Source organism: Oncorhynchus tshawytscha, unplaced genomic scaffold, assembly GCF_018296145.1.
Source record: "Oncorhynchus tshawytscha isolate Ot180627B unplaced genomic scaffold, Otsh_v2.0 Un_contig_325_pilon_pilon, whole genome shotgun sequence".
Lineage (NCBI taxonomy): Eukaryota > Metazoa > Chordata > Actinopteri > Salmoniformes > Salmonidae > Oncorhynchus > Oncorhynchus tshawytscha.
The window spans coordinates 63,511-88,652 of NW_024609246.1; the positions used below are offsets into that span (position 1 = coordinate 63,511).

At 42.5% G+C, this 25,142-nt stretch overlaps 1 protein-coding gene across 1 annotated transcript in view; it reads left to right on the top strand.

Moving 5' to 3' along the window:
- efcc1 (EF-hand and coiled-coil domain containing 1) overlaps window positions 1-24,260 on the top strand; it is a 54,225-nt gene extending 29,965 nt beyond the window's left edge. Inside the window, exons 8-9 of the mRNA XM_042314616.1 lie at window positions 2,668-2,806; window positions 23,791-24,260. Coding sequence (XP_042170550.1) covers window positions 2,668-2,806; window positions 23,791-23,996 — 345 coding nt within the window. The 3' untranslated portion in view covers window positions 23,997-24,260. The remainder of the gene's footprint in view (window positions 1-2,667; window positions 2,807-23,790) is intronic.
- The last annotated feature ends 882 nt before the right edge of the window (window positions 24,261-25,142 follow it).

Consider the following 25,142-nt stretch of genomic DNA (forward strand, 5'->3'; position numbering starts at 1 on the left):
AGGGGTACGAGGTAGTCATGAGGATATATACAAGAAGTACCGGTACTGAGTCGTTGTGGAGGGGTACGAGGTAGTAATGAGGATATATACAAGAAGTACCGGTACTGAGTCGTTGTGGAGGGGTACGAGGTAGTCATGAGGATATATACAAGAAGTACCGGTACTGAGTCGTTGTGGAGGGGTACGAGGTAGTAATGAGGCTATATACAAGAAGTACCGGTACTGAGTCGTTGTGGAGGGGTACGAGGTAGTAATGAGGATATATACAAGAAGTACCCGGTACTGAGTCAATGTGGAGGGGTACGAGGTAGTAATGAGGATATATACAAGAAGTACTGGCACTGAGTCGTTGTGGAGGGGTACGAGGTAGTAATGAGGCTATATACAAGAAGTACCCGGTACTGAGTCAATGTGGAGGGGTACGAGGTAGTAATGAGGATATATACAAGAAGTACCGGTACTGAGTCGTTGTGGAGGGGTACGAGGTAGTAATGAGGCTATATACAAGAAGTACCCGGTACTGAGTCAATGTGGAGGGGTACGACGTAGTAATGAGGCTATATACAAGAAGTACCGGTACTGAGTCGTTGTGGAGGGGTACGAGGTAGTAATGAGGCTATATACAAGAAGTACCCGGTACTGAGTCAATGTGGAGGGGTACGAGGTAGTAATGAGGATATATACAAGGAGTACCAGTACTGAATTAATGTGCAGGGGTACGAGGTAGTAATGAGGCTATATACAAGGAGTACCAGTACTGAGTCGTTGTGGAGGGGTACGACGTAGTAATGAGGCTATATACAAGGAGTACCAGTACTGAGTCGTTGTGGAGGGGTACGACGTAGTAATGAGGCTATATACAAGGAGTACCAGTACTGAGTCGTTGTGGAGGGGTACGAGGTAGTAATGAGGCTATATACAAGAAGTACCGGTACTGAGTCGTTGTGGAGGGGTACGAGGTAGTAATGAGGCTATATACAAGAAGTACCGGTACTGAGTCGTTGTGGAGGGGTACGAGGTAGTAATGAGGATATATACAAGGAGTACCAGTACTGAATTAATGTGGAGGGGTACGAGGTAGTAATGAGGCTATATACAAGAAGTACCAGTACTGAGTCGTTGTGGAGGGGTACGACGTAGTAATGAGGCTATATACAAGAAGTACCGGTACTGAGTCGTTGTGGAGGGGTACGAGGTAGTAATGAGGCTATATACAAGAAGTACCGGTACTGAGTCGTTGTGGAGGGGTACGAGGTAGTAATGAGGCTATATACAAGAAGTACCCGGTACTGAGTCAATGTGGAGGGGTACGAGGTAGTAATGAGGCTATATACAAGAAGTACCGGTACTGAGTCGTTGTGGAGGGGTACGAGGTAGTAATGAGGCTATATACAAGGAGTACCAGTACTGAGTCGTTGTGGAGGGGTACGAGGTAGTAATGAGGCTATATACAAGAAGTACCGGTACTGAGTCGTTGTGGAGGGGTACGAGGTAGTAATGAGGCTATATACAAGAAGTACCGGTACTGAGTCGTTGTGGAGGGGTACGAGGTAGTAATGAGGATATATACAAGGAGTACCAGTACTGAATTAATGTGCAGGGGTACGAGGTAGTAATGAGGCTATATACAAGAAGTACCAGTACTGAGTCGTTGTGGAGGGGTACGACGTAGTAATGAGGCTATATACAAGAAGTACCGGTACTGAGTCGTTGTGGAGGGGTACGAGGTAGTAATGAGGCTATATACAAGAAGTACCGGTACTGAGTCGTTGTGGAGGGTACGAGGTAGTAATGAGGCTATATACAAGAAGTACCCGGTACTGAGTCAATGTGGAGGGGTACGAGGTAGTAATGAGGCTATATACAAGAAGTACCGGTACTGAGTCGTTGTGGAGGGGTACGAGGTAGTAATGAGGCTATATACAAGAAGTACCGGTACTGAGTCGTTGTGGAGGGGTACGAGGTAGTAATGAGGCTATATACAAGAAGTACCGGTACTGAGTCGTTGTGATCTGTCCAGGTGATCTGATGCAGCACTTCATTGCTCTCCTTCTTGGTCAAAAAGCCTGGAGGTGTGTTGGGTCATTGTCCTGTTGAAAATCATATGATAGTCCCTCTAAGTGCAAACCAGATGGTATGACGTATCGCTGCATAATGCTGTGGTAGCCATGCTGGTTAAGTGTGCCTTGAATTCTAAATAAATCACCCACAGTGTCACCAGCAAAGCTCCCTCACACCATCACACCTCCCCCTCCATGCTTCACGGTTGGAACGACACATGCAGAGATCATCCTTTCACTTACTCTGCGTCTCACAAAGACACAATAAAGAAAAACTCTGGAATGACTAGGTGTGTCCAAACTTTTGACTGGTACTTATTTTCCACCAAAATTTGCAAATAAATTCATAAAAAATCCTACAATGTGATTTTCTGGATTTTTTTTCTCATTTTGTCTGTCATAGTTGAAGTGTACCTATGATGAAAATTACAGGCCTCTCTCATCTTTTTAAGTGGGAGAACTTGCACAATTGGTGGCTGACTAAATACTTTTTTGCCCCACTGTATATAAGCTGAGGAGACAGGTCTAGTATACATGCTTTATATTGTTGTTATATTGTATGTCCATCATACATATCATATATTTTATTGTTGTGTTGGTCCTATAGGTGTGTCTGTCCCTAGTGGAGGAGAAGTTGCTGGATGTTCTACAGCTCCTCCACCAGCTCAGAGACCTCAACGTGTCCCGACGCTCCCTGGGGAAGATCTTACTGAGCACCTTGGAGTCCTGCAGCGACCCACAACATGGTGAGTAGTAGTTACTATACCACAGCCCTCAACGCAGAGTAGTACTGCCCATTGAAATCAGGTAGTGACCATGATGTAGTGACATGAGTTATACTGTAGTTACTATACCACAGATGGAACCTAGATGGAACCTACTGGCCAGCCAGGCCAGTAGACCATATCTTTTTGGGCACCTGGGCTAGTTGGGCACATTTTCTACTGGGACTCAATTCAATCTGTAAAGCTCTGCATTGTAGCCTGATTGACATTTAAGAAAACGTTCCAGCATTAGAGTAGACTGCATTCACGGGAAATGATGCATATCGGCTCAATCAGAACTTCCCTTTAAATTGTAACATTTCAGCGATACGGATTAAATAGAACCCCAAATTAACTCAGATCCGAAAGGCGTACTGCACCATGAACTGGGCCGTCTCTTTGACAGAGGGTAGTTTTGGAGAGGAATGAAGTGGGCGGTTTTGGAAAACCGATCCACCACAGTCAGGATGGTGGTGATGCCATCAGGTGGGAGAAGACCCGTGACAAAGTCCAGGGGGATATGAGACCAGGGATGGTGAGCGACCGGCAGAGGTTGGAGGAGACCAGTCGGAGTTTGCTGAGGAGTCTTGTTTTGTTCACAAACCATGCAAGCGGCGATGAATACGAGATGTCAGGGACCATGGTAGGCCACCAAAAGCGTTGTCGCACAAAAGCCAGGGTGTGACTGGAGCCCGGGTGGCAGGCAAGCCTGGAGGAGTGGGACCGCGTCAGGTTATCAAGGCCCCCTGAGGGTTTGGCTGGGAACGCTGCGCCTCACGACCGTGCTTCCCTATTCCCCAAGCCTGGAGGAGTGGCACCGCGTCAGGTTATCAAGGCCCCCTCAGGGTTCGGCTGGGAACGCTGTGCCTCATGAACGTGCTTCCCTATTCCCCAGCTGAGTGCCATTGCCAGGCACAAAGTGGGACAGATGGTTCAGAGGTAGTAGCCGTGGGGCTATAGCGGCATGACAGCGCATCCGGCTTGACATTCTTGGATCCCGGCCAGTATGAGAGGGAGAAGTTGAACCAGGTGAACAGTAGGGCCCACCTAGCTTGCCTGGAATTGGGGTGCTTGGCAATGCAGAGATATTCCAGGTTCTAGTGGCTGGTCCACACAATGAAAGGATGTTCCGCCCCTTCCAGCCAGTGCCTCCACTCCTCCAACGCCATCTTCACTGCGAGAAGCTCACGATTCCCCATATTGTAGTTCCTCCCCGTGGCGTTAAGGTGGTGGGAGAAGAAGGTGCAGGGATGTAACTTGAGGCCCAGGGCCGACCGCTGGGACAGGACAGCCCCCACTCCGACATTCGAAGCATCGGTTCCACCACTAACCGGTGGGACGGGTCAGGATGAACTAAGATGGGAGCTGTGGTGAAGCGGTGTTTTAGATGCCAGAATGACCGTTCAGCAGCTGGGGACCATGTGAACAGAACCTTAGGAGAGGTGAGTGCAGACAGGGGGGACGCCAGGGTCTGTAGCCCCGAATAAAGCGGCTGTAAAAGTTGTAAATCCCAGGAAACGCTGCAGCTGTACTCTGAATGTAGGCTGGGGCCAATCCACTAACTACTGCTCTCACCTTCCTGGGATCCATCTGTACATTCCCTGCAGCGATGATGTAACCAAGGAAGGGGATGGTGGAGCGATGGAATTCACATTTTTCTGCTTTTCCAAAAAGCTGGTTCTCCAGGAGATGTTGGAGAACCTGTCGGAAGTGTTCTTGGGTGGAGCGGGAGAAGACGAGGTTGTCATCTAGGTAGACGAAGACGAACCGGTTCAACATGTCACGGAGAACATCATTAACCAACCTGGAGCCTGGAACACAGCAGGGGCGTTGATGAGGCCAAAAAGCATGACCAGATACTCTTAGTGACCACTGGCCACATTGAAGGCAGTTTTCCACTCATCCCCTTCCCGTCTCCACACCAGGGGGTAGGCGTTCTGTAGGTCCAGCTTGGAGAACATGGTGGCTCCCCGGAGTAGCTCGAAGGCCGAGGAGATGAGAGGCAGCAGGTAGGGGTTCTTCACCATGATGTCGTTGAGACCTCGGTAGTCAATGCACGGGCGCAGGGTTTTGTCTTTCTTCTCCACAAAGAAGAACCCTGTGCCGGCTGGAGAGGCAGAACAACGGATGAACCCAGCAGCTAGGGAGTCCTCAATATAGGTCTCCATAGCCTTGGTCTCCGAACCCTACAGAGGGTACGGTCATCCCCGGGGCGGAGTGGTGCCTGGCAGAAGATCAATCCCGCAGTCATATGGTCGGTGCTGTAGCCGCGAAGTAGCCCGGGCTCTACTGAACACCTCCCGGAGGTCCTGGTAATCCACGGGAATGGTGGAAATACAACTACTACTGGGTACTGTATAACAACCTACAACTACTACTGGGTACTGTATTACAAACGACAACTACTACTGGGTACTGTATAACAACGTACAACTACTACCAGGGTGACACCCATCACAGGTGCACTACCGTTCATATGTTTGGGGTCACTTAGAAATGTCTACAGTGTAGACATTGTTAATGTTGTAAATGACTATTGTATTTGGAAACGGCTCAACGTCAACAGTGAAGAGGCAACTCCGGGAGTTGAGTTCCTCTGTCCAGTGTCTGTGTTCTTTTGTCCATCTTAATCTTTTATTTTATTTTTCTTTATTTTTCTTTTACCTTTATTTAACTAGGCATGTCAGTTAAGAACAATTTCTTATTTTCAATGACGGCCTAGGAACAGTGGGTTAACTGCCTGTTCAGGGGCAGAACAGATTTGTACCTTGTCAGCTCGGGGGTTTGAACTTGCAACCTTCCGGTTACTAGTCAAACGCTCTAGAATTAATGTACTTTTTTCCTGTGAAAATGTGAAACATCACTACACACCAAAAACAACATATGAAACATGATCATCACTACACACCAATAACAACATGTGAAACATCACTACACACCAATAACAACATGTGAAACATCACTACACACCAATAACAACATGTGAAACATGACTACACACAAAAACAACATGTGAAACATGATCACTACACACCAATAACAACATGTGAATCATCACTAACACCAATGTGAAACATCACTCACAACACACCAATAACAACATGTGAAACAACATGAAACATCCTACACACCAATAACAACATGTGAAACATCATAACAACATATGAAACATCAACATGATCATCACTACACACCAACATGTGAAAATAACAACATATGAAACATGATCACATCAAAACCAATAACAACAATAACTACACAGATAACAACATGTGAAACATCACTACACACCAATAACAACACACCAATAACAACATGTCATCTCAAAACATCACTACACACCAAAACATGTAACAACATGTGAAACATCACTACACACCAATAACAACATGTGAAACATCACTACACACCAATAAGAACATGTGAAACATCACTACCCACCAATAACAACATGTGAAATATCACTACACACCAATAACAACATGTGAAATATCCCTACACACCAATAACAACATGTGAAACATCACTACACACCAATATCAACATGTGAAACATCACTACACACCAATAACAACATGTGAAACATCACTACACACCAATAACAACATGTGAAACATCCCTACACACCAATAACAACATGTAAAACATCCCTACAAACCAATAACAACATGTGAAACATGAACATCACTACACACCAATAACAACATGTGAAACATCACTACACACCAATATCAACATATGAAACATGATCATCACTACACACCAATAACAACATGTGAAACATCACTACACACCAATAACAACATGTGAAACATCACTACACACCAATAACAACATGTGAAACATCACTACACACAAATAACAACATGTGAAACATCACAACACACCAATAACAACATGTGAAACATCACTATACACCAATAACAACATGTGAAACATCACTACACACCAATAACAACATGTGAAACATCACTACACACCAATAACATCATGTGAAACATCACCACACACCAATAACAACATGTGAAACATCACAACACACCAATAGCTACATATGAAACATCACTACACACCAATAACAACATGTGAAACATCACTACACACCAATAACACCATGTGAAACATCACAACACACCAATAACAACATGTGAAACATCCCTACACACCAATAACAACATGTGAAACATGAACATCACTACACACCAATAACAACATGTGAAACAACACTACACAGCAATAACAACATATGAAACATGATCATCACTACACACCAATAACAACATGTGAAACATCACTACACACCAATAACAACATGTGAAACATCCCTACACACCAATAACAACATGTGAAACATGATCATCACTTCACACCAAAACCAACATGTGGAACATAAACATCACTACACACCAATAACAACATGTGAAACATCACTACACACCAATAACAACATGTGAAACATCACTACACACAAATAACAACATGTGAAACATCACTACACACCAATAACAACATGTGAAACATCACTACACACCAATAACAACATGCGAAACATCACTACACACCAGTAACAACATGTGAAACATCACTACCCACCAATAACAACATGTGAAATATCCCTACACACCAATAACAACATGTGAAACATCACTACACACCAATAACAACATATGAAACATGATCATCACTACACACCAATAACAACATGTGAAACATCACTACACACCAATAACAACATGTGAAACATCCCTACACACCAATAACAACATGTGAAACATCACAACACACCAATAACAACATGTGAAACATCACTACACACCAATAACAACATGTGAAACATCACTACACACCAATAACAACATATGAAACATGATCATCACTACACACCAATAACAACATGTGAAACATCACTACACACCAATAACAACATGTGAAACATCACTACACACCAATAACAACATGTGAAACATCACTACACACCAATAACAACATGTGAAACATCACTACACACCAATAACAACATGTGAAACATCACAACACACCAATAACAACATGTGAAACATCACTACACACCAATAACAACATGTGAAACATCACAACACACCAATAACAACATATGAAACATCACTACACACCAATAACAACATGTGAAACATCACTACACACCAATAACAACATGTGAAACATCACTACACACCAATAACAACATATGAAACATGATCATCACTACACACCAATAAACACATTTGAAACATCACTACACACCAATAACAACATGTGAAACATCCCTACACACCAATAACAACATGTGAAACATCACTACACACCAATAACAACATATGAAACATGATCATCACTACACACCAATAACAACATGTGAAACATCACAACACACCAATAACAACATGTGAAACATCACTACACACCAATAACAACATGTTAAACATCACAACACACCAATAACAACATATGAAACATCACTACACACCAATAACAACATGTGAAACATCACTACACACCAATAACAACATGCGAAACATCACTACACACCAGTAACAACATGTGAAAAATCACTACACACCAATAAGAACATGTGAAACATCACTACCCACCAATAACAACATGTGAAACATCACTACACACCAATAACAACATGTGAAATATCCCTACACACCAATAACAACATGTGAAACATCACTACACACCAATAACAACATGTGAAACATCCCTACACACCAATAACAACATGTGAAACATCACTACACACCAATAACAACATGTGAAACATCCCTACACACCAATAACAACATGTGAAACATCACAACACACCAATAACAACATGTGAAACATCACTACACACCAATAACAACATGTGAAACATCACAACACACCAATAACAACATATGAAACATCACTACACACCAATAACAACATGTGAAACATCCCTACACACCAATAACAACATGTGAAACATCACTACACACCAATAACAACATGTGAAACATCACTACACACCAATAACAACATGTGAAACATCACTACACACCAATAACAACATGTGAAACATCACTACACACCAATAACAACATGTGAAACATCACAACACACCAATAACAACATGTGAAACATCACTACACACCAATAACAACATGTGAAACATCACAACACACCAATAACAACATATGAAACATCACTACACACCAATAACAACATGTGAAACATCACTACACACCAATAACAACATGTGAAACATCACTACACACCAATAACAACATATGAAACATGATCATCACTACACACCAATAACAACATGTGAAACATCACTACACACCAATAACAACATGTGAAACATCCCTACACACCAATAACAACATGTGAAACATCACTACACACCAATAACAACATATGAAACATGATCATCACTACACACCAATAACAACATGTGAAACATCACTACACACCAATAACAACATGTGAAACATCACTACACACCAATAACAACATGTGAAACATCACTACACACCAATAACAACATGTGAAACATCACTACACACCAATAACAACATATGAAACATCACTACACACCAATAACAACATGTGAAACATCACTACACACCAATAACAACATGCGAAACATCACTACACACCAGTAACAACATGTGAAAAATCACTACACACCAATAAGAACATGTGAAACATCACTACCCACCAATAACAACATGTGAAACATCACTACACACCAATAACAACATGTGAAATATCCCTACACACCAATAACAACATATGAAACATGATCATCACTACACACCAATAACAACATGTGAAACATCACTACACACCAATAACAACATATGAAACATGATCATCACTACACACCAATAACAACATGTGAAACATCACTACACACCAATAACAACATGTGAAACATCACTACACACAAATAACAACATGTTAAACATCACTACACACCAATAACAACATGTGAAACATCACAACACACCAATAACAGCATGTGAAACATCACTACACACCAATAACAACATGTGAAACATCACAACACACCAATAGCAACATATGAAACATCACTACACACCAATAACAACATGTGAAACATCACTACACACCAATAACAACATGCGAAACATCACTACACACCAGTAACAACATGTGAAAAATCACTACACACCAATAAGAACATGTGAAACATCACTACCCACCAATAACAACATGTGAAACATCACTACACACCAATAACAACATGTGAAATATCCCTACACACCAATAACAACATATGAAACATGATCATCACTACACACCAATAACAACATGTGAAACATCACTACACACCAATAACAACATATGAAACATGATCATCACTACACACCAATAACAACATGTGAAACATCACTACACACCAATAACAACATGTGAAACATCACTACACACAAATAACAACATGTTAAACATCACAACACACCAATAACAACATGTGAAACATGATCATCACTACACACCAATAACAACATGTGAAACATCACTACACACCAATAACAACATGTGAAACATCACAACACACCAATAGCAACATATGAAACATCACTACACACCAATAACAACATGTGAAACATCACTACACACCAATAACAACATGTGAAACATCACAACACACCAATAACAACATGTGAAACATCCCTACACACCAATAACAACATGTGAAACATGAACATCACTACACACCAATAACAACATGTGAAACAAAACTACACACCAATAACAACATATGAAACATGATCATCACTACACACCAATAACAACATGTGAAACATCACTACACACCAATAACAACATATGAAACATGATCATCACTACACACCAATAACAACATGTGAAACATCACTACACACCAATAACAACATGTGAAACATCCCTACACACCAATAACAACATATGAAACATGATCATCACTACACACCAATAACAACATGTGAAACATCACTACACACCAATAACAACATGTGAAACATCCCAATAACAACATGTGAAACACACCAATAACAACATGTGAAACATCACTACACACCAATAACAACATATGAAACATGATCATCACTGCACACCAATAACAACATGTGAAACATCACTACACACCAATAACAACATGTGAAACATCACTACACACCAATAACAACATGTGAAACATCACTACACACCAATAACAACATGTGAAACATCACTACACACCAATAACAACATGTGAAACATGATCATCACTACACACCAATAACAACATGTGAAACATCACTACACACCAATAACAACATGTGAAACATCACTACACACCAATAACAACATATGAAACATGATCATCACTACACACCAAAAACAACATATGAAACATAAACATCACTACACACCAATAACAACATGTGAAACATCACTACACACCAATAACAACATGCGAAACATCACTACACACCAGTAACAACATGTGAAACATCACTACCCACCAATAACAACATGTGAAATATCCCTACACACCAATAACAACATGTGAAACATCACTACACACCAATAACAACATATGAAACATCACTACCCACCAATAACAACATGTGAAATATCCTACACACCAATAACAACATGTGAAACATCACTACACACCAATAACAACATATGAAACAATCATCACTACACACCAATAACAACATGTGAAACATCACTACACACCAATAACAACATACACACCAATAAAACATCCCTACACACCAATAACAACATGTGAAACATCACTACACACCAATAACAACATATGAAACATGATCATCACTACACACCAATAACAACATGTGAAACATCACTACACACCAATAACAACATGTGAAACATCACTACACACCAATAACAACATGAAACATCACTACACACCAATAACAACATGTGATCAACATCACTACACACCAATAACAACATGTGAAACATCACTACACACCAATAACAACATGTGAAAACATCACTACACCAATAACAACATGTGAAACATGTGAACACAATCACTGAAACACACCAATAACAACATATGAAACATGATCATCACTACACACCAATAACAACATGTGAAACATCACTACACACCAATAACAACATGTGAAACATCCCTACACACGAATAACAACATATGAAACATGATCATCACTACACACCAAAAACAACATATGAAACATAAACATCACTACACACCAATAACAACATGTGAAACATCACTACACACCAATAACAACATGTGAAACATCACTACACACCAATAACAACATGTGAAACATCACAACACACCAATAACAACATGTGAAACATCACTACACACCAATAACAACATGTGAAACATCACTACACACCAACAACAACATGTGAAACATCACTACACACCAATAACAACATATGAAACATCACTCAATAACAACTACACACCAATAACAACATGTGAAACACACACCAATAACAACATGTGAAACATCACTACACACCAATAACAACATGTGAAACATCACTACACACCAATAACAACATGTGAAACATCACTACACACCAATAACAACATGTGAAACATCACTACACACCAATAACAACATATGAAACATGATCATCACTACACACCAATAACAACATGTGAAACATCACTACACACCAATGAAACACACCAACCAATAACAACATGTGAAACATCACTACACACCAATAACAACATGTGAAACATCACTACACACCAATAACAACATGTGAAACATCACTACACACCAATAACAACATGTGAAACATCACTACACACCAATAACAACATATGAAACATGATCATCACTACACACCAATAACAACATGTGAAACATCACTACACACCAATAACAACATGTGAAACACCAATAACAACATGTGAAAATCACTACACACCAATAACAACATGTGAAACATCACTACACACCAATAACAACATGTGAAACATCACACACACCAATAACAACATGTGAAACACTACACACCAATAACAACATATGAAACATCATCACTACACACCAATAACAACATGTGAAACATCACTACACACCAATAACAACATGTGAAACATCACAACACACCAATAGCAACATATGAAACATCACTACACACCAATAACAACATGTGAAACATCACTACACACCAATAACAACATGTGAAACATCACAACACACCAATAGCAACATATGAAACATCACTACACACCAATAACAACATGTGAATCATCAAGAATAAGATAAATACTTTACAAGCAGTAAACTCCTCCAGGACTCTGCGATTGCCAAGTTTTTTACAAACTCAACAATTCCTCGTATATTATGAAAGGGCATATTTGACCAATCACCAGACTATTTCAGCATAACGGAGTCTAATCATCGCAATTTTATTGCATGACCCATCGCCACAGTACAAAAAGAGGGCTCGCAATTTCAACCAATCAACCCACATTACCTCATAATATGGTTCAATCAGGGTACACGGCAACTAACTTTTTCCCTCATCAGCACATTTTCGTGACAATTTGGACAAAGTCATTGCTTATTGCCATGCAAAATGTCATAATTGCAGCAGTAAAATCAAGCATTTTAGCACGCAGATATCAAAAATATCTTTGCAGAATCCTGGAGGGACTGACTATAAATTGCGTTTTTTTCCCAGAAAATCTATATATCCATTTTCAGAATGGAAATATGGTATATTTGGTCAATTTGCTTTTATTGTTTAAATAACTTGTGAAATGGATTAGTGTGTTTTTTCACTAATTAATCATGGCATGGGGTTTTCAATGACAGACATGTATTTGTTTAAAATTGATCAATTGATTTCAGAGTAAAATAATTGTTTTGTTTTTTGCTAAATGCTATTTATCCGCCTGCACTACATTTTTGATAAAGAACTGTAGAAATGATACTTTGTGACGTTAAAAAAATGTTTAATAAAAAATGTATTCAATACAGTAATATGAGATCTATATGTAAAATATTAAAATTTGACATTTTTGTCATTTAGCATATGCTCTTATTTATTTATTTATTTAACCTTTATTTAACCTGGTAGGCAAGTTGAGAACAAGTTCTCATTTACAATTGCGACCTGGCCAAGATAAGGCAAAGCAGTTCGACAGATACAACGACACAGAGTTACACATGGAGTAAAACAAACATACAGTCAATAATACAGTATAAACAAGTCTATATACAATGTGAGCAAATGAGGTGAGAAGGGAGGTAAAGGCAAAAAAGGCCATGGTGGCAAAGTAAATACAATATAGCAAGTAAAACACTGGAATGGTAGTTTTGTAATGGAAGAATGTGCAAAGTAGAAATAAAAATAATGGGGTGCAAATGAGCAAGATAAATTAATTAATTAAATACAGTTGGGAAAGAGGTAGTTGTTTGGGCTAAATTGTAGGTGGGCTATGTACAGGTGCAGTAATCTGTGAGCTGCTCTGACAGTTGGTGCTTAAAGCTAGTGAGGGAGATAAGTGTTTCCAGTTTCAGAGATTTTTTAGTTCGTTCCAGTCATTGGCAGCAGAGAACTGGAAGGAGAGGCAGCCAAAGAAAGAATTGGTTTTGGGGGTGACTAGAGAGATATACCTGCTGGAGCGTGTGCTACAGGTGGGAGATGCTATGGTGACCAGCGAGCTGAGATAAGGGGGGACTTTACCTAGCAGGGTCTTGTAGATGACATGGAGCCAGTGGGTTTGGCGACGAGTATGAAGCAAGGGCCAGCCAACGAGAGCGTACAGGTCGCAATGGTGGGTAGTATATGGGGCTTTGGAGACAAAACGGATTGCACTGTGATAGACTGCATCCAATTTGTTGAGTAGGGTATTGGAGGCTATTTTGTAAATGACATCGCCAAAGTCGATTGGTAGGATGGTCAGTTTTACAAGGGTATGTTTGGCAGCATGAGTGAAGGATGCTTTGTTGCGAAATAGGAAGCCAATTCTAGATTTAACTTTGGATTGGAGATGTTTGATATGGGTCTGGAAAGAGAGTTTACAGTCTAACCAGACACCTAAGTATTTGTAGTTGTCCACGTATTCTAAGTCAGAGCCGTCCAGAGTAGTGATGTTGGACAGGCGGGTAGGTGCAGGTAGCGATTGGTTGAAGAGCATGTATTTAGTTTTACTTGTATTTAAGAGCAATTGGAGGCCACGGAAGGAGAGTTGTATGGCATTGAAGCTTGCCTGGAGGGTTGTTAACACAGTGTCCAAAGAAGGGCCGGAAGTATACAGAATGGTGTCGTCTGCGTAGAGGTGGATCAGAGACTCACCAGCAGCAAGAGCGACCTCATTGATGTATACAGAGAAGAGAGTCGGTCCAAGAATTGAACCCTGTGGCACCCCCATAGAGACTGCCAGAGGTCCGGACAGCAGACCCTCCGATTTGACAAACTGAATTCTATCAGAGAAGTAGTTGGTGTACCAGGCGAGGCAATCATTTGAGAAACCAAGGCTGTCGAGTCTGCCGATGAGGATGTGGTGATTGACAGAGTCGAAAGCCTTGGCCAGATCAATGAATAGGGCTGCACAGTAATGTTTCTTATCGATGGCGGTTAAGATATCGTTTAATCAAATCAAATCAAATTTATTTATATAGCCCTTCGTACATCAGCTGATATCTCAAAGTGCTGTACAGAAACCCAGCCTAAAACCCCAAACAGCAAGCAATGCAGGTGTAGAAGCACGGTGGCTATGAAAAACTCCCTAGAAAGGCCAAAACCTAGGAAGAAACCTAGAGAGGAACCAGGCTATGTGGGGTGGCCAGTCCTCTTCTGGCTGTGCCGGGTGGAGATTATAACAGAACATGGCCAAGATGTTCAAATGTTCATAAATGACCAGCATGGTCGTATAATAATAAGGCAGAACTGGAGCAGCAGCACGGCCAGGTGGACTGGGGACAGCAAGGAGTCATCATGTCAGGTAGTCCTGGGGCATGGTCCTAGGGCTCAGGTCCTCCGAGAGAGAGAGAGAGAGAGAGAGAAAGAGAGAATTAGAGAACGCACACTTAGATTCACACAGGACACCGAATAGGACAGGAGAGGTACTCCAGATATAACAAACTGACCCTAGCCCCCCGACACATTAACTACTGCAGCATAAATACTGGAGGCTGAGACAGGAGGGGTCAGGAGACACTGTGGCCCCATCCGAGGACACCCCCAGACAGGGCCAAACAGGAAGGATATAACCCCACCCACTTTGCCAAAGCACAGCCCCCACACCACTAGAGGGATATCTTCAACCACCAACTTACCATCCTGAGACAAGGCTGAGTATAGCCCACAAAGAACTCCGCCATGGCACAACCCAAGGGGGGGCGCCATCCCAGACAGGATGACCACATCAGTGAATCAACCCGATCAGGTGACGCACCCCTTCCAGGGACGGCAAGAGAGAGCCCCAGTAAGCCAGTGACTCAGCCCCTGTAATAGGGTTAGAGGCAGAGAATCCCAGTGGGAAGAGGGGAACCGGCCAGGCAGAGACAGCAAGGGCGGTTCGTTGCTCCAGAGCCTTTCCGTTCACCTTCCCACTCCTGGGCCAGACTACACTCAATCATATGACCCACTGAAGAGATGAGTCTTCAGTAAAGACTTAACGGTTGAGACCGAGTTTGCGTCTCTGACATGGGTAGGCAGACCGTTCCATAAAAATGGAGCTCTATAGGAGAAAGCCCTGCCTCCAGCTGTTTGCTTAGAAATTCTAGGGACAATTAGGAGGCCTGCGTCTTGTTACCGTAGCGTACGTGTAGGTATGTACGGCAGGACCAAATCAGAGAGATAGGTAGGAGCAAGCCCATGTAATGCTTTGTAGGTTAGCAGTAAAACCTTGAAATCAGCACTTGCTTTGACAGGAAGCCAGTGTAGAGAGGCTAGCACTGGAGTAATATGTTCAAATTTTTTGGTTCTGGTCAGAATTCGAGCAGCCGTATTTAGTACGAACTGAAGTTTATTTAGGGCTTTATCCGGGTAGCCGGAAAGTAGAGCATTGCAGTAGTCTAACCTAGAAGTGACAAAAGCATGGATCAATTTTTCTGCGTCATTTTTGGACAGAAAGTTTCTGATTTTTGCAATGTTACGTAGAAGCAAAAAAGCTGTCCTTGAAATGGTCTTGAACTATATGTTCTTCAAATGAGAGATCAGGGTCCAGAGTAACGCCGAGGTCCTTCACAGTTTTATTTGAGACGACTGTACAACCATTAAGATTAATTGTCAGATTCAACAGAAGATCTCTTTGTTTCTTGGGACCTAGAACAAGTATCTCTGTTTTGTCCGAGTTTAAAAGTAGAAAGTTTGCAGCCATCCACTTCCTTATGTCTGAAACACATGCTTCTAGCAAGGGCAATTTTGGGTCTTCACCATGTTTCATTGAAATGTACAGCTGTGTGTCATCCGCATAGCAGTGAAAGTTAACATTTGTTTTCGAATAACATCCCCAAGAGGTAAAATATATAGTGAAAACAATAGTGGTCCCAAAACGGAACCTTGAGGAACACCGAAATTTACAGTTGATTTGTCAGAGGACAAACCATTCACAGAGACAAACTGATATCTTTCCGACAGATAAGATCTAAACCAGGCCAGAACTTGTCCGTGTAGACCAATTTGGGTTTCCAATCTCTCCAAAAGAATGTGGTGATCGATGGTATCAAAAGCAGCACTAAGGTCTAGGAGCACGAGGACAGATGCAGAGCCTCGGTCCGATGCCATTAAAATGTCATTTACCACCTTCACAAGTGCCGTCTCAGTGCTATGATGGGGTCTAAAACCAGACTGAAGCATTTCGTATACATTGTTTGTCTTCAGGAAGGCAGTAAGTTGCTGCGCAACAGCCTTTTCTAAAATTTTTGAGAGGAATGGAAGATTCGATATAGGCCTATAGTTTTTTATATTTTCTGGGTCAAGGTTTGGCTTTTTCAAGAGAGGCTTTATTACTGCCACTTTTAGTGAGTTTGGTACACATCCGGTGGATAGAGAGCCGTTTATTATGTTTAACATAGGAGGGCCAAGCACAGGAAGCAGCTCTTTCAGTAGTTTAGTTGGAATAGGGTCCAGTATGCAGCTTGAAGGTTTAGAGGCCATGATTATTTTCATCATTGTGTCAAGAGATATAGTACTAAAACACTTGAGCGTCTCTCTTGATCCTAGGTCCTGGGAGAGTTGTGCAGACTCAGGACAACTGAGCTTTGAAGGAATACGCAGATTTAAAGAGGAGTCCGTAATTTGCTTTCTAATAATCATAATATTTTCCTCAAAGAAGTTCATGAATTTATCACTGCTAAAGTGAAAGCCATCCTCTCTTGGGGAATGCTGCTTTTTAGTTAGCTTTGCGACAGTATCAAAAAGGAAATTCGGATTGTTCTTATTTTCCTCAATTAAGTTCGAAAAATAGGATGATCGAGCAGCAGTAAGGGCTCTACGGTACTGCACGGTACTGTCTTTCCAAGCTAGTCGGAAGACTTCCAGTTTGGTGTGGCGCCATTTCCGTTCCAATTTTCTGGAAGCTTGCTTCAGAGCTCGGGTATTTTCTGTGTACCAGGGAGCTAGTTTCTTATGAGAAATGTTTTTAGTTTTTAGGGGTGCAACTGCATCTAGGGTATTGCGCAAGGTTAAATTGAGTTCCTCAGTTAGGTGGTTAACTGATTTTTGTCCTCTGGCGTCCTTGGGTAGACAGAGGGAATCTGGAAGGACATCAAGGAATCTTTGTGTTGTCTGTGAATTTATAGCACAACTTTTTATGTTCCTTGGTTGGGGTCTGAGCAGATTATTTGTTGCAATTGCAAACGTAATAAAATAGTGGTCCGATAGTCCAGGATTATGAGGAAAACATTAAGATCCACAACATTTATTCCATGGGACAAAACTAGGTCCAGCGTATGACTGTGACAGTGAGTGGGTCCAGAGACATGTTGGACAAAACCCACTGAGTCGATGATGGCTCCGAAAGCCTTTTGGAGTGGGTCTGTGGACTTTTCCATGTGAATATTAAAGTCACCAAAGATTAGAATATTATCTGCTATGACTACAAGGTCCGATAGGAATTCAGGGAACTCAGTGAGGAACGCTGTATATGGCCCAGGAGGCCTGTAAACAGTAGCTATAAAAAGTGATTGAGTAGGCTGCATAGATTTCATGACTAGAAGCTCAAAAGACGAAAATGTATTTTTTTTGTTTGTAAATTGAAATTTGCTATCGTAAATGTTAGCAACACCTCCGCCTTTGCGGGATGCACGGGGGATATGTTCACTAGTGTAGCCAGGAGGTGAGGCCTCATTTAACACAGTAAATTCATCAGGCTTAAGCCATGTTTCAGTCAGGCCAATCACATCAAGATTATGGTCAGTGATTAGTTCATTGACTATAATTGCCTTTGAAGTAAGGGATCTAACATTAAGTAGCCCTATTTTGAGATGTGAGGTATCATGATCTCTTTCAATAATGACAGGAATGGAGGTGGTCTTTATCCTAGTGAGATTGCTAAGGCGAACACCGCCATGTTTAGTTTTGCCCAACCTAGGTCGAGGCACAGACACGGTCTCAATGGTGATAGCTGAGCTGACTACACTGACTGTGCTAGTGGCAGACTCCACTATGCTAGCAGGCTGGCTAACAGCCTGCTGCCTGGCCTGCACCCTATTTCATTGTGGAGCTAGAGGAGTTAGAGCCCTGTCTATGTTGGTAGATAAGATGAGAGCACCCATCCAGCTAGGATGGAGTCCGTCACTCCTCAGCAGGTCAGGCTTGGTCCTGTTTGTGGGTGAGTCCCAGAAAGAGGGCCAATTATCTACAAATTCTAACTTTTGGGAGGGGCAGAAAACAGTTTTCAACCAGCGATTGAGTTGTGAGACTCTGCTGTAGAGCTCATCACTCCCCCTAACTGGGAGGGGGCCAGAGACAATTACTCGATGCCGACACATCTTTCTAGCTGATTTACACGCAGAAGCTATGTGGCGCTTGGTGATCTCTGACTGTTTCATCCTAACATCGTTGGTGCCGACGTTTAGGACCTTGAGCGTGGCTGAGGTGCACCCATGACCAGCTCTGAAACCAGATTGCATAGCAGAGAAGGTATGGTGAGATTCGAAATGGTCGGTAATCTGTTTGTTGACTTGGCTTTCGAAGACCTTAGAAAGGCATGGTAGGATAGATATAGGTCTGTAGCAGTTTGGGTCAAGAGTGTCCCCCCCTTTGAAGAGGGGGATGACCGTAGCTGCTTTCCAATCTTTGGGAATCTCAGACAACACGAAAGAGAGGTTGAACAGGCTAGTAATAGGGGTGGCAACAATTTCAGCAGATCATTTTAGAAAGAAAGGGTCCAGATTGTCTAGCCCGGCTGATTTGTAGGGGTCCAGGTTTTGCAGCTCTTTCAGAACATCTGAAGATGTTGGGAGGAGGTGTTCTTATTCTCCATGGACTTTACAGTGTCCCAGAACTTTTTTGAGTTAGTGTTGCAGGAAGCAAATTTCTGCTTGAAAAAGCTAGCCTTGGCTTTTCTAACTGCCTGTGTATAATGGTTTCTAGCTTCCCTGAACAGCTGCATATCACGGGGGCTGTTCGATGCTAATGCAGAATGCCATAGGATGTTTTTGTGTTGGTTAAGGGCAGTCAGGTCTGGGGAGAACCAAGGGCTATATCTGTTCCTGGTTCTACATTTCTTGAATGGGGCATGTTTATTTAAGATGGTTAGGAAGGCATTTAAAAAAAATATCCAGGCATCCTCTACTGACGGGATGAGATCAATATCCTTCCAGGATACCCCGGCCAGGTCGATCAGAAAGGCCTGCTCGCTGAAGTGTTTCAGGGAGCGTTTTACAGTGATGAGTGGAGGTCGTTTGACCGCTGACCCATTACGGATGCAGGCAATGAGGCAGTGATCGCTGAGATCTTGGTTGAAGACAGCAGAGGTGTATTTAGAGGGGAAGTTGGTTAGGATGATATCTATGAGGGTGCCCGTGTTTAAGGCTTTGGGGAGGTACCTGGTAGGTTCATTGATAATTTGTGTGAGATTGAGGGCATCAAGTTTAGATTGTAGGATGGCTGGGGTGTTCAGCATGTTCCAGTTTAGGTCGCCTAGCAGCACGAGCTCTGAAGATAGATGGGGGCAATCAGTTCACATATGGTGTCAGAGCACAGCTGGGGGCACAGGGTGGTCTATAGCAGGCGGCAACGGTGAGAGACTTGTTTTTAGAGAGGTGAATTTTTAAATGTAGAAGTTCAAATTGTTTGGGTACAGACCTGGATAGTAGGACAGAACTCTGCAGGCTATCTTTGCAGTAGATTGCAACACCGCCCCCTTTGGCAGTTCTATCTTGTCTGAAAATGTTGTAGTTTGGAATTAAAATTTCTGAATTTTTGGTGGTCTCCCTAAGCCAGGATTCAGACACAGCTAGAACATCCGGGTTGTCAGAGTGTGCTAAAGCAGTGAATAGAACAAACTTAGGGAGGAGGCTAATGTTAACATGCATGAAACCAAGGCTATTACGGTTACAGAAGTCGTCAAAAGAGAGCGCCTGGGGAATAGGAGTGGAGCTAGGCACTGCAGGGCCTGGATTCACCTCTACATCGCCAGAGGAACATAGGAGGAGTAGAATAAGGGTGCGGCTAAAACCAATAAGAATTGGTCGTCTAGAACGTCTGGAACAGAGAGTAAAAGGAGGTTTCTGGGGGCGATAAAATAGCATCAAGGTATAATGTACAGACAAAGGTATGGTAGGATGTGAATACAGTGGAGGTAAACCTAGGTATTGAGTGGTGAAGAGAGAGATATTGTCTCTAGAAACATCATTGAAACCAGGAGATGTCATTGCATGTGTGGGTGGTGGAACTAATAGGTTGGATAAGGTATAGTGAGCAGGACTAGAGGCTGTACAGTGAAATAAGCCAATATACACTAACCAGAACAGCAATGGACAAGACATATTGACATTAAGGAGAGGCATGCTTAGTCGAGTGATCAAAAGGGTCCAGTGAGTGGAGAGGTTGGTTGGGGGTCACGGCGATTTAGACAGCTAGCCACGCCATCGGTAGCAAGCTAGCATAGGATGGAGGTCTGTTGTTAGCCACCTCTTGCGTTCCATCAGTAGATTAGTGGGGTTCCGTGTGGTAGAGGGGATTAATCCAAATAACACAACAACAACAAAAATAAAAACAATAGATATAGCTATAGAGGCCCAAGAAGAAAACATAATAATAATACAAATAAATAAATTGTCCGATTGTCTATTCAGATAGCAGCCGGTAAGACAGCTAACGGTTAGCAGGCCACAGATGGGCGTTCAGGTAACGTCGCGACGGAGGAGCCAGCCGGAAATCCTTCGGGTAGAGAACGTCGGCAGTCCAGTTGTGAAGGCCCGGTGGGGCTCCGCGTAGGCAGTAAAACGGGTCCGGATAGGTGACTGCGGCCCAGGAGTGATCGATGGAACTCAGGAGTGATTGACGGAGCTGGCTAGCTCCGGGATAATTGATGTTTGCGCCGGAATCGACGAAAGCCGATAGTCACACAGCTAGCTAGCTGTGAGATCCGGGTATGAATGTCCAGAGAGCAGTTGAAATCCAGGGACATGGAGAGAAAAATTGGTCCGGTATGTTCCGTTCCGAGCCGCGCTGCGCCGTACAAAACAATAGATTTTCGAGCTAAAGGATAGCTGATGACCACAAACCGTGGTTAGCTGAATACTAACGATTTGCCAGTAAAGAAGCTAACTAGCTTCTGAACTAGCTTCTGATTAGCTTCTGGATTAGCTTCTGGGCTAGCTGCTGGCTAGTTTCTGGCTAGCTTCTTGGAGTTTCTGGCTAGCTTCTTGGAGGATTACAGATTTGAGGTAAATAATATTTTTTTATAAATATAAATTGGCGAGGCGGGTTGCAGGAGAGTGTTTTGAAGATGATTTGATGGAAAATAAAAATAAAATGTATGTGAAAAAAGTTGTAAATATATATATATATATACAAAACACGACAAGACGAGGACAAAAGACGTCTGAACTGCTAAGCCATCTTGGTAAACTTGGCATTAGGGCTAGGCATTAGGGTTAGGCATTAGGGTTATGGGTTAGGCATTAGGGTTAGTATTAGGCATTATGGTTAGGGTTAGGCATTAGGGTTAGGGTTAGGCATTAGGGTTAGCAGTGTGGTTAAAGGTACACAGCTCTCTGGGTGAGGTTCTCTAACACACTGACATGCACAGCTCTCTGGGTGAGGTTCTGTCTGTCTAACACACTGATATGTGCAGCTCTCTGGGTGAGGTTCTATCTGTCTAACACACTGACATGTGCAGCTCTCTGGGTGAGGTTCTCTCTGTCTAACACACTGACATGTACAGCTCTCTGGGTGAGGTTCTGTCTGTCTAACCACACTGACATGTACAGCTCTCTGGGTGAGGTTCTCTCTCTCTAACACTTACATGCACAGCTCTCTGGGTGAGATTCTGTCTGTCTAACCACACTGACATGTACAGCTCTCTGGGTGAGATTCTGTCTGTCTAACACACTGACATGTACAGCTCTCTGGGTGAGGTTCTCTCTCTCTAACACACTGACATGTACAGCTCTCTGGGTGAGATTCTGTCTGTCTAACACTGACATGTGCAGCTCTCTGGGTGAGGTTTCTGTCTAACACACTGACATGCACAGCTCTCTGGGTGAGGTTCTGTCTGTTTCTTTTTTGTTTGCGATATGATTCCATATGTGTTATTTCATAGTTTTGATGTCTTCACAATTATTCTACAATGTAGAAAATAGTACAAATAAAAAATGAACCCTTGAATGTGTAGGTTTGTCGAAACATTTGACTAGTACTGTATATTTTATTGGATAAAGAGACTGCCTTAGGAGAGATATATATATGTTTTATCTCCCCTCTCTCTCAGAGTCTCTTTAACCAATAACATAGATATAAACCATCTATCTCCTCTCTCTCAGGGAAAGACCACATTCTGGAGGTTCTGAATGCTCTGTACCATGAGCTGGCTGCCTGTGAGGTCTTGACCACCAGCGGAACTCTGGAGAGCACACAGTCCCTCAGCAACCCTCTGGAGAGAACACAGTCCCTCTGCAATCCTCTGGAGAGAACTCAGTCCCTCGGCAACCCTCTGGCGAGAACTCAGTCCCTCGGCAACCCTCTGTAGAGAACACAGTCCCTCGGCAATCCTCTGGAGAGAACCCAGTCCCTCGGCAACCCTCTGGAGAGAACACAGTCCCTCAGCAACCCTCTGGAGAGAACGCATTCTCTCAGCATCCTTCTTTAGAGAACACAGTCCCTCAGCATCCTTCTTTAGAGAACACAGTCCCTCAACAACCCTAGTAGTTACTGAACAACCCTAGTAGTTACTGAAGTTCCCCTGGGCGGTGAGGTGAAGAGGCTTGGACCCTGGCATGGGAAACATTTAAATTGCATACTCCTTGCGTCCTCTCTCCTCATCTCCTTCTCAAAACCCATTGATTGACAAACCCAGATGTCCCTCCCCTCTGACCTTTTCCTCAAGTAGGTTTTGAGAAGGAGACGAGAGAGGACGCACGGAGTATGCAATTGAGATGTTCCCCATGCCAGGGTCCAAGCCTTCTCACGTCAGCGCCCAGGGGAACTTCAGTAACTACAATTGGTTCCTGGTCAGACCATAATGTACAGCATTATTTACACTACATGGCCAAAAGTATGTGGACACCTGCTCATCAAATCAAATCAAATTTATTTATATAGCCCTTCGTACATCAGCTGATATCTCAAAGTGCTGTACAGAAACCCAGCCTAAAACCCCAAACAGCAAGCAATGCAGGTGTAGAAGCATCAAACATCTCATTCCAAAATCATGGACATCCATATGGAGTTGGTCCTCCCTTTGCTGCCATAACAGCATCCACTCTTCTGGGAAGGCTTTCCACTAGATGTTGGAACATTGCTGCAAGGACTCACTTCCATTCAGCCACAAGAGCATTAGTGAGATCGGGCACTGATGTTGTGTGATTAGGCCTGGTTTGCAGTCTTTGTTCCAATTCATCCCAAAGGTGTTCGATGGGGTTGAGATCAGGGTTCTGTGCAGGTCAGTCAAGTTCTTCCGTTATCGACAAATCATTTCTGTATGGACCTTGCTTTGTGCATGGGGGTATTATCATGCTGAAACAGGAAAAGGCCTTCCCCAAACTGTTGCCACAAAGTTGAAAGCACAGAATCGTCTAAAATGTAATTGTATGCCATGGCATTAAGTTATTAGTTATTAGCATTAGTTATTGTGCTGACGTTGCTTCCAGAGAAAATTTGGAATTTGGTGGTGAGT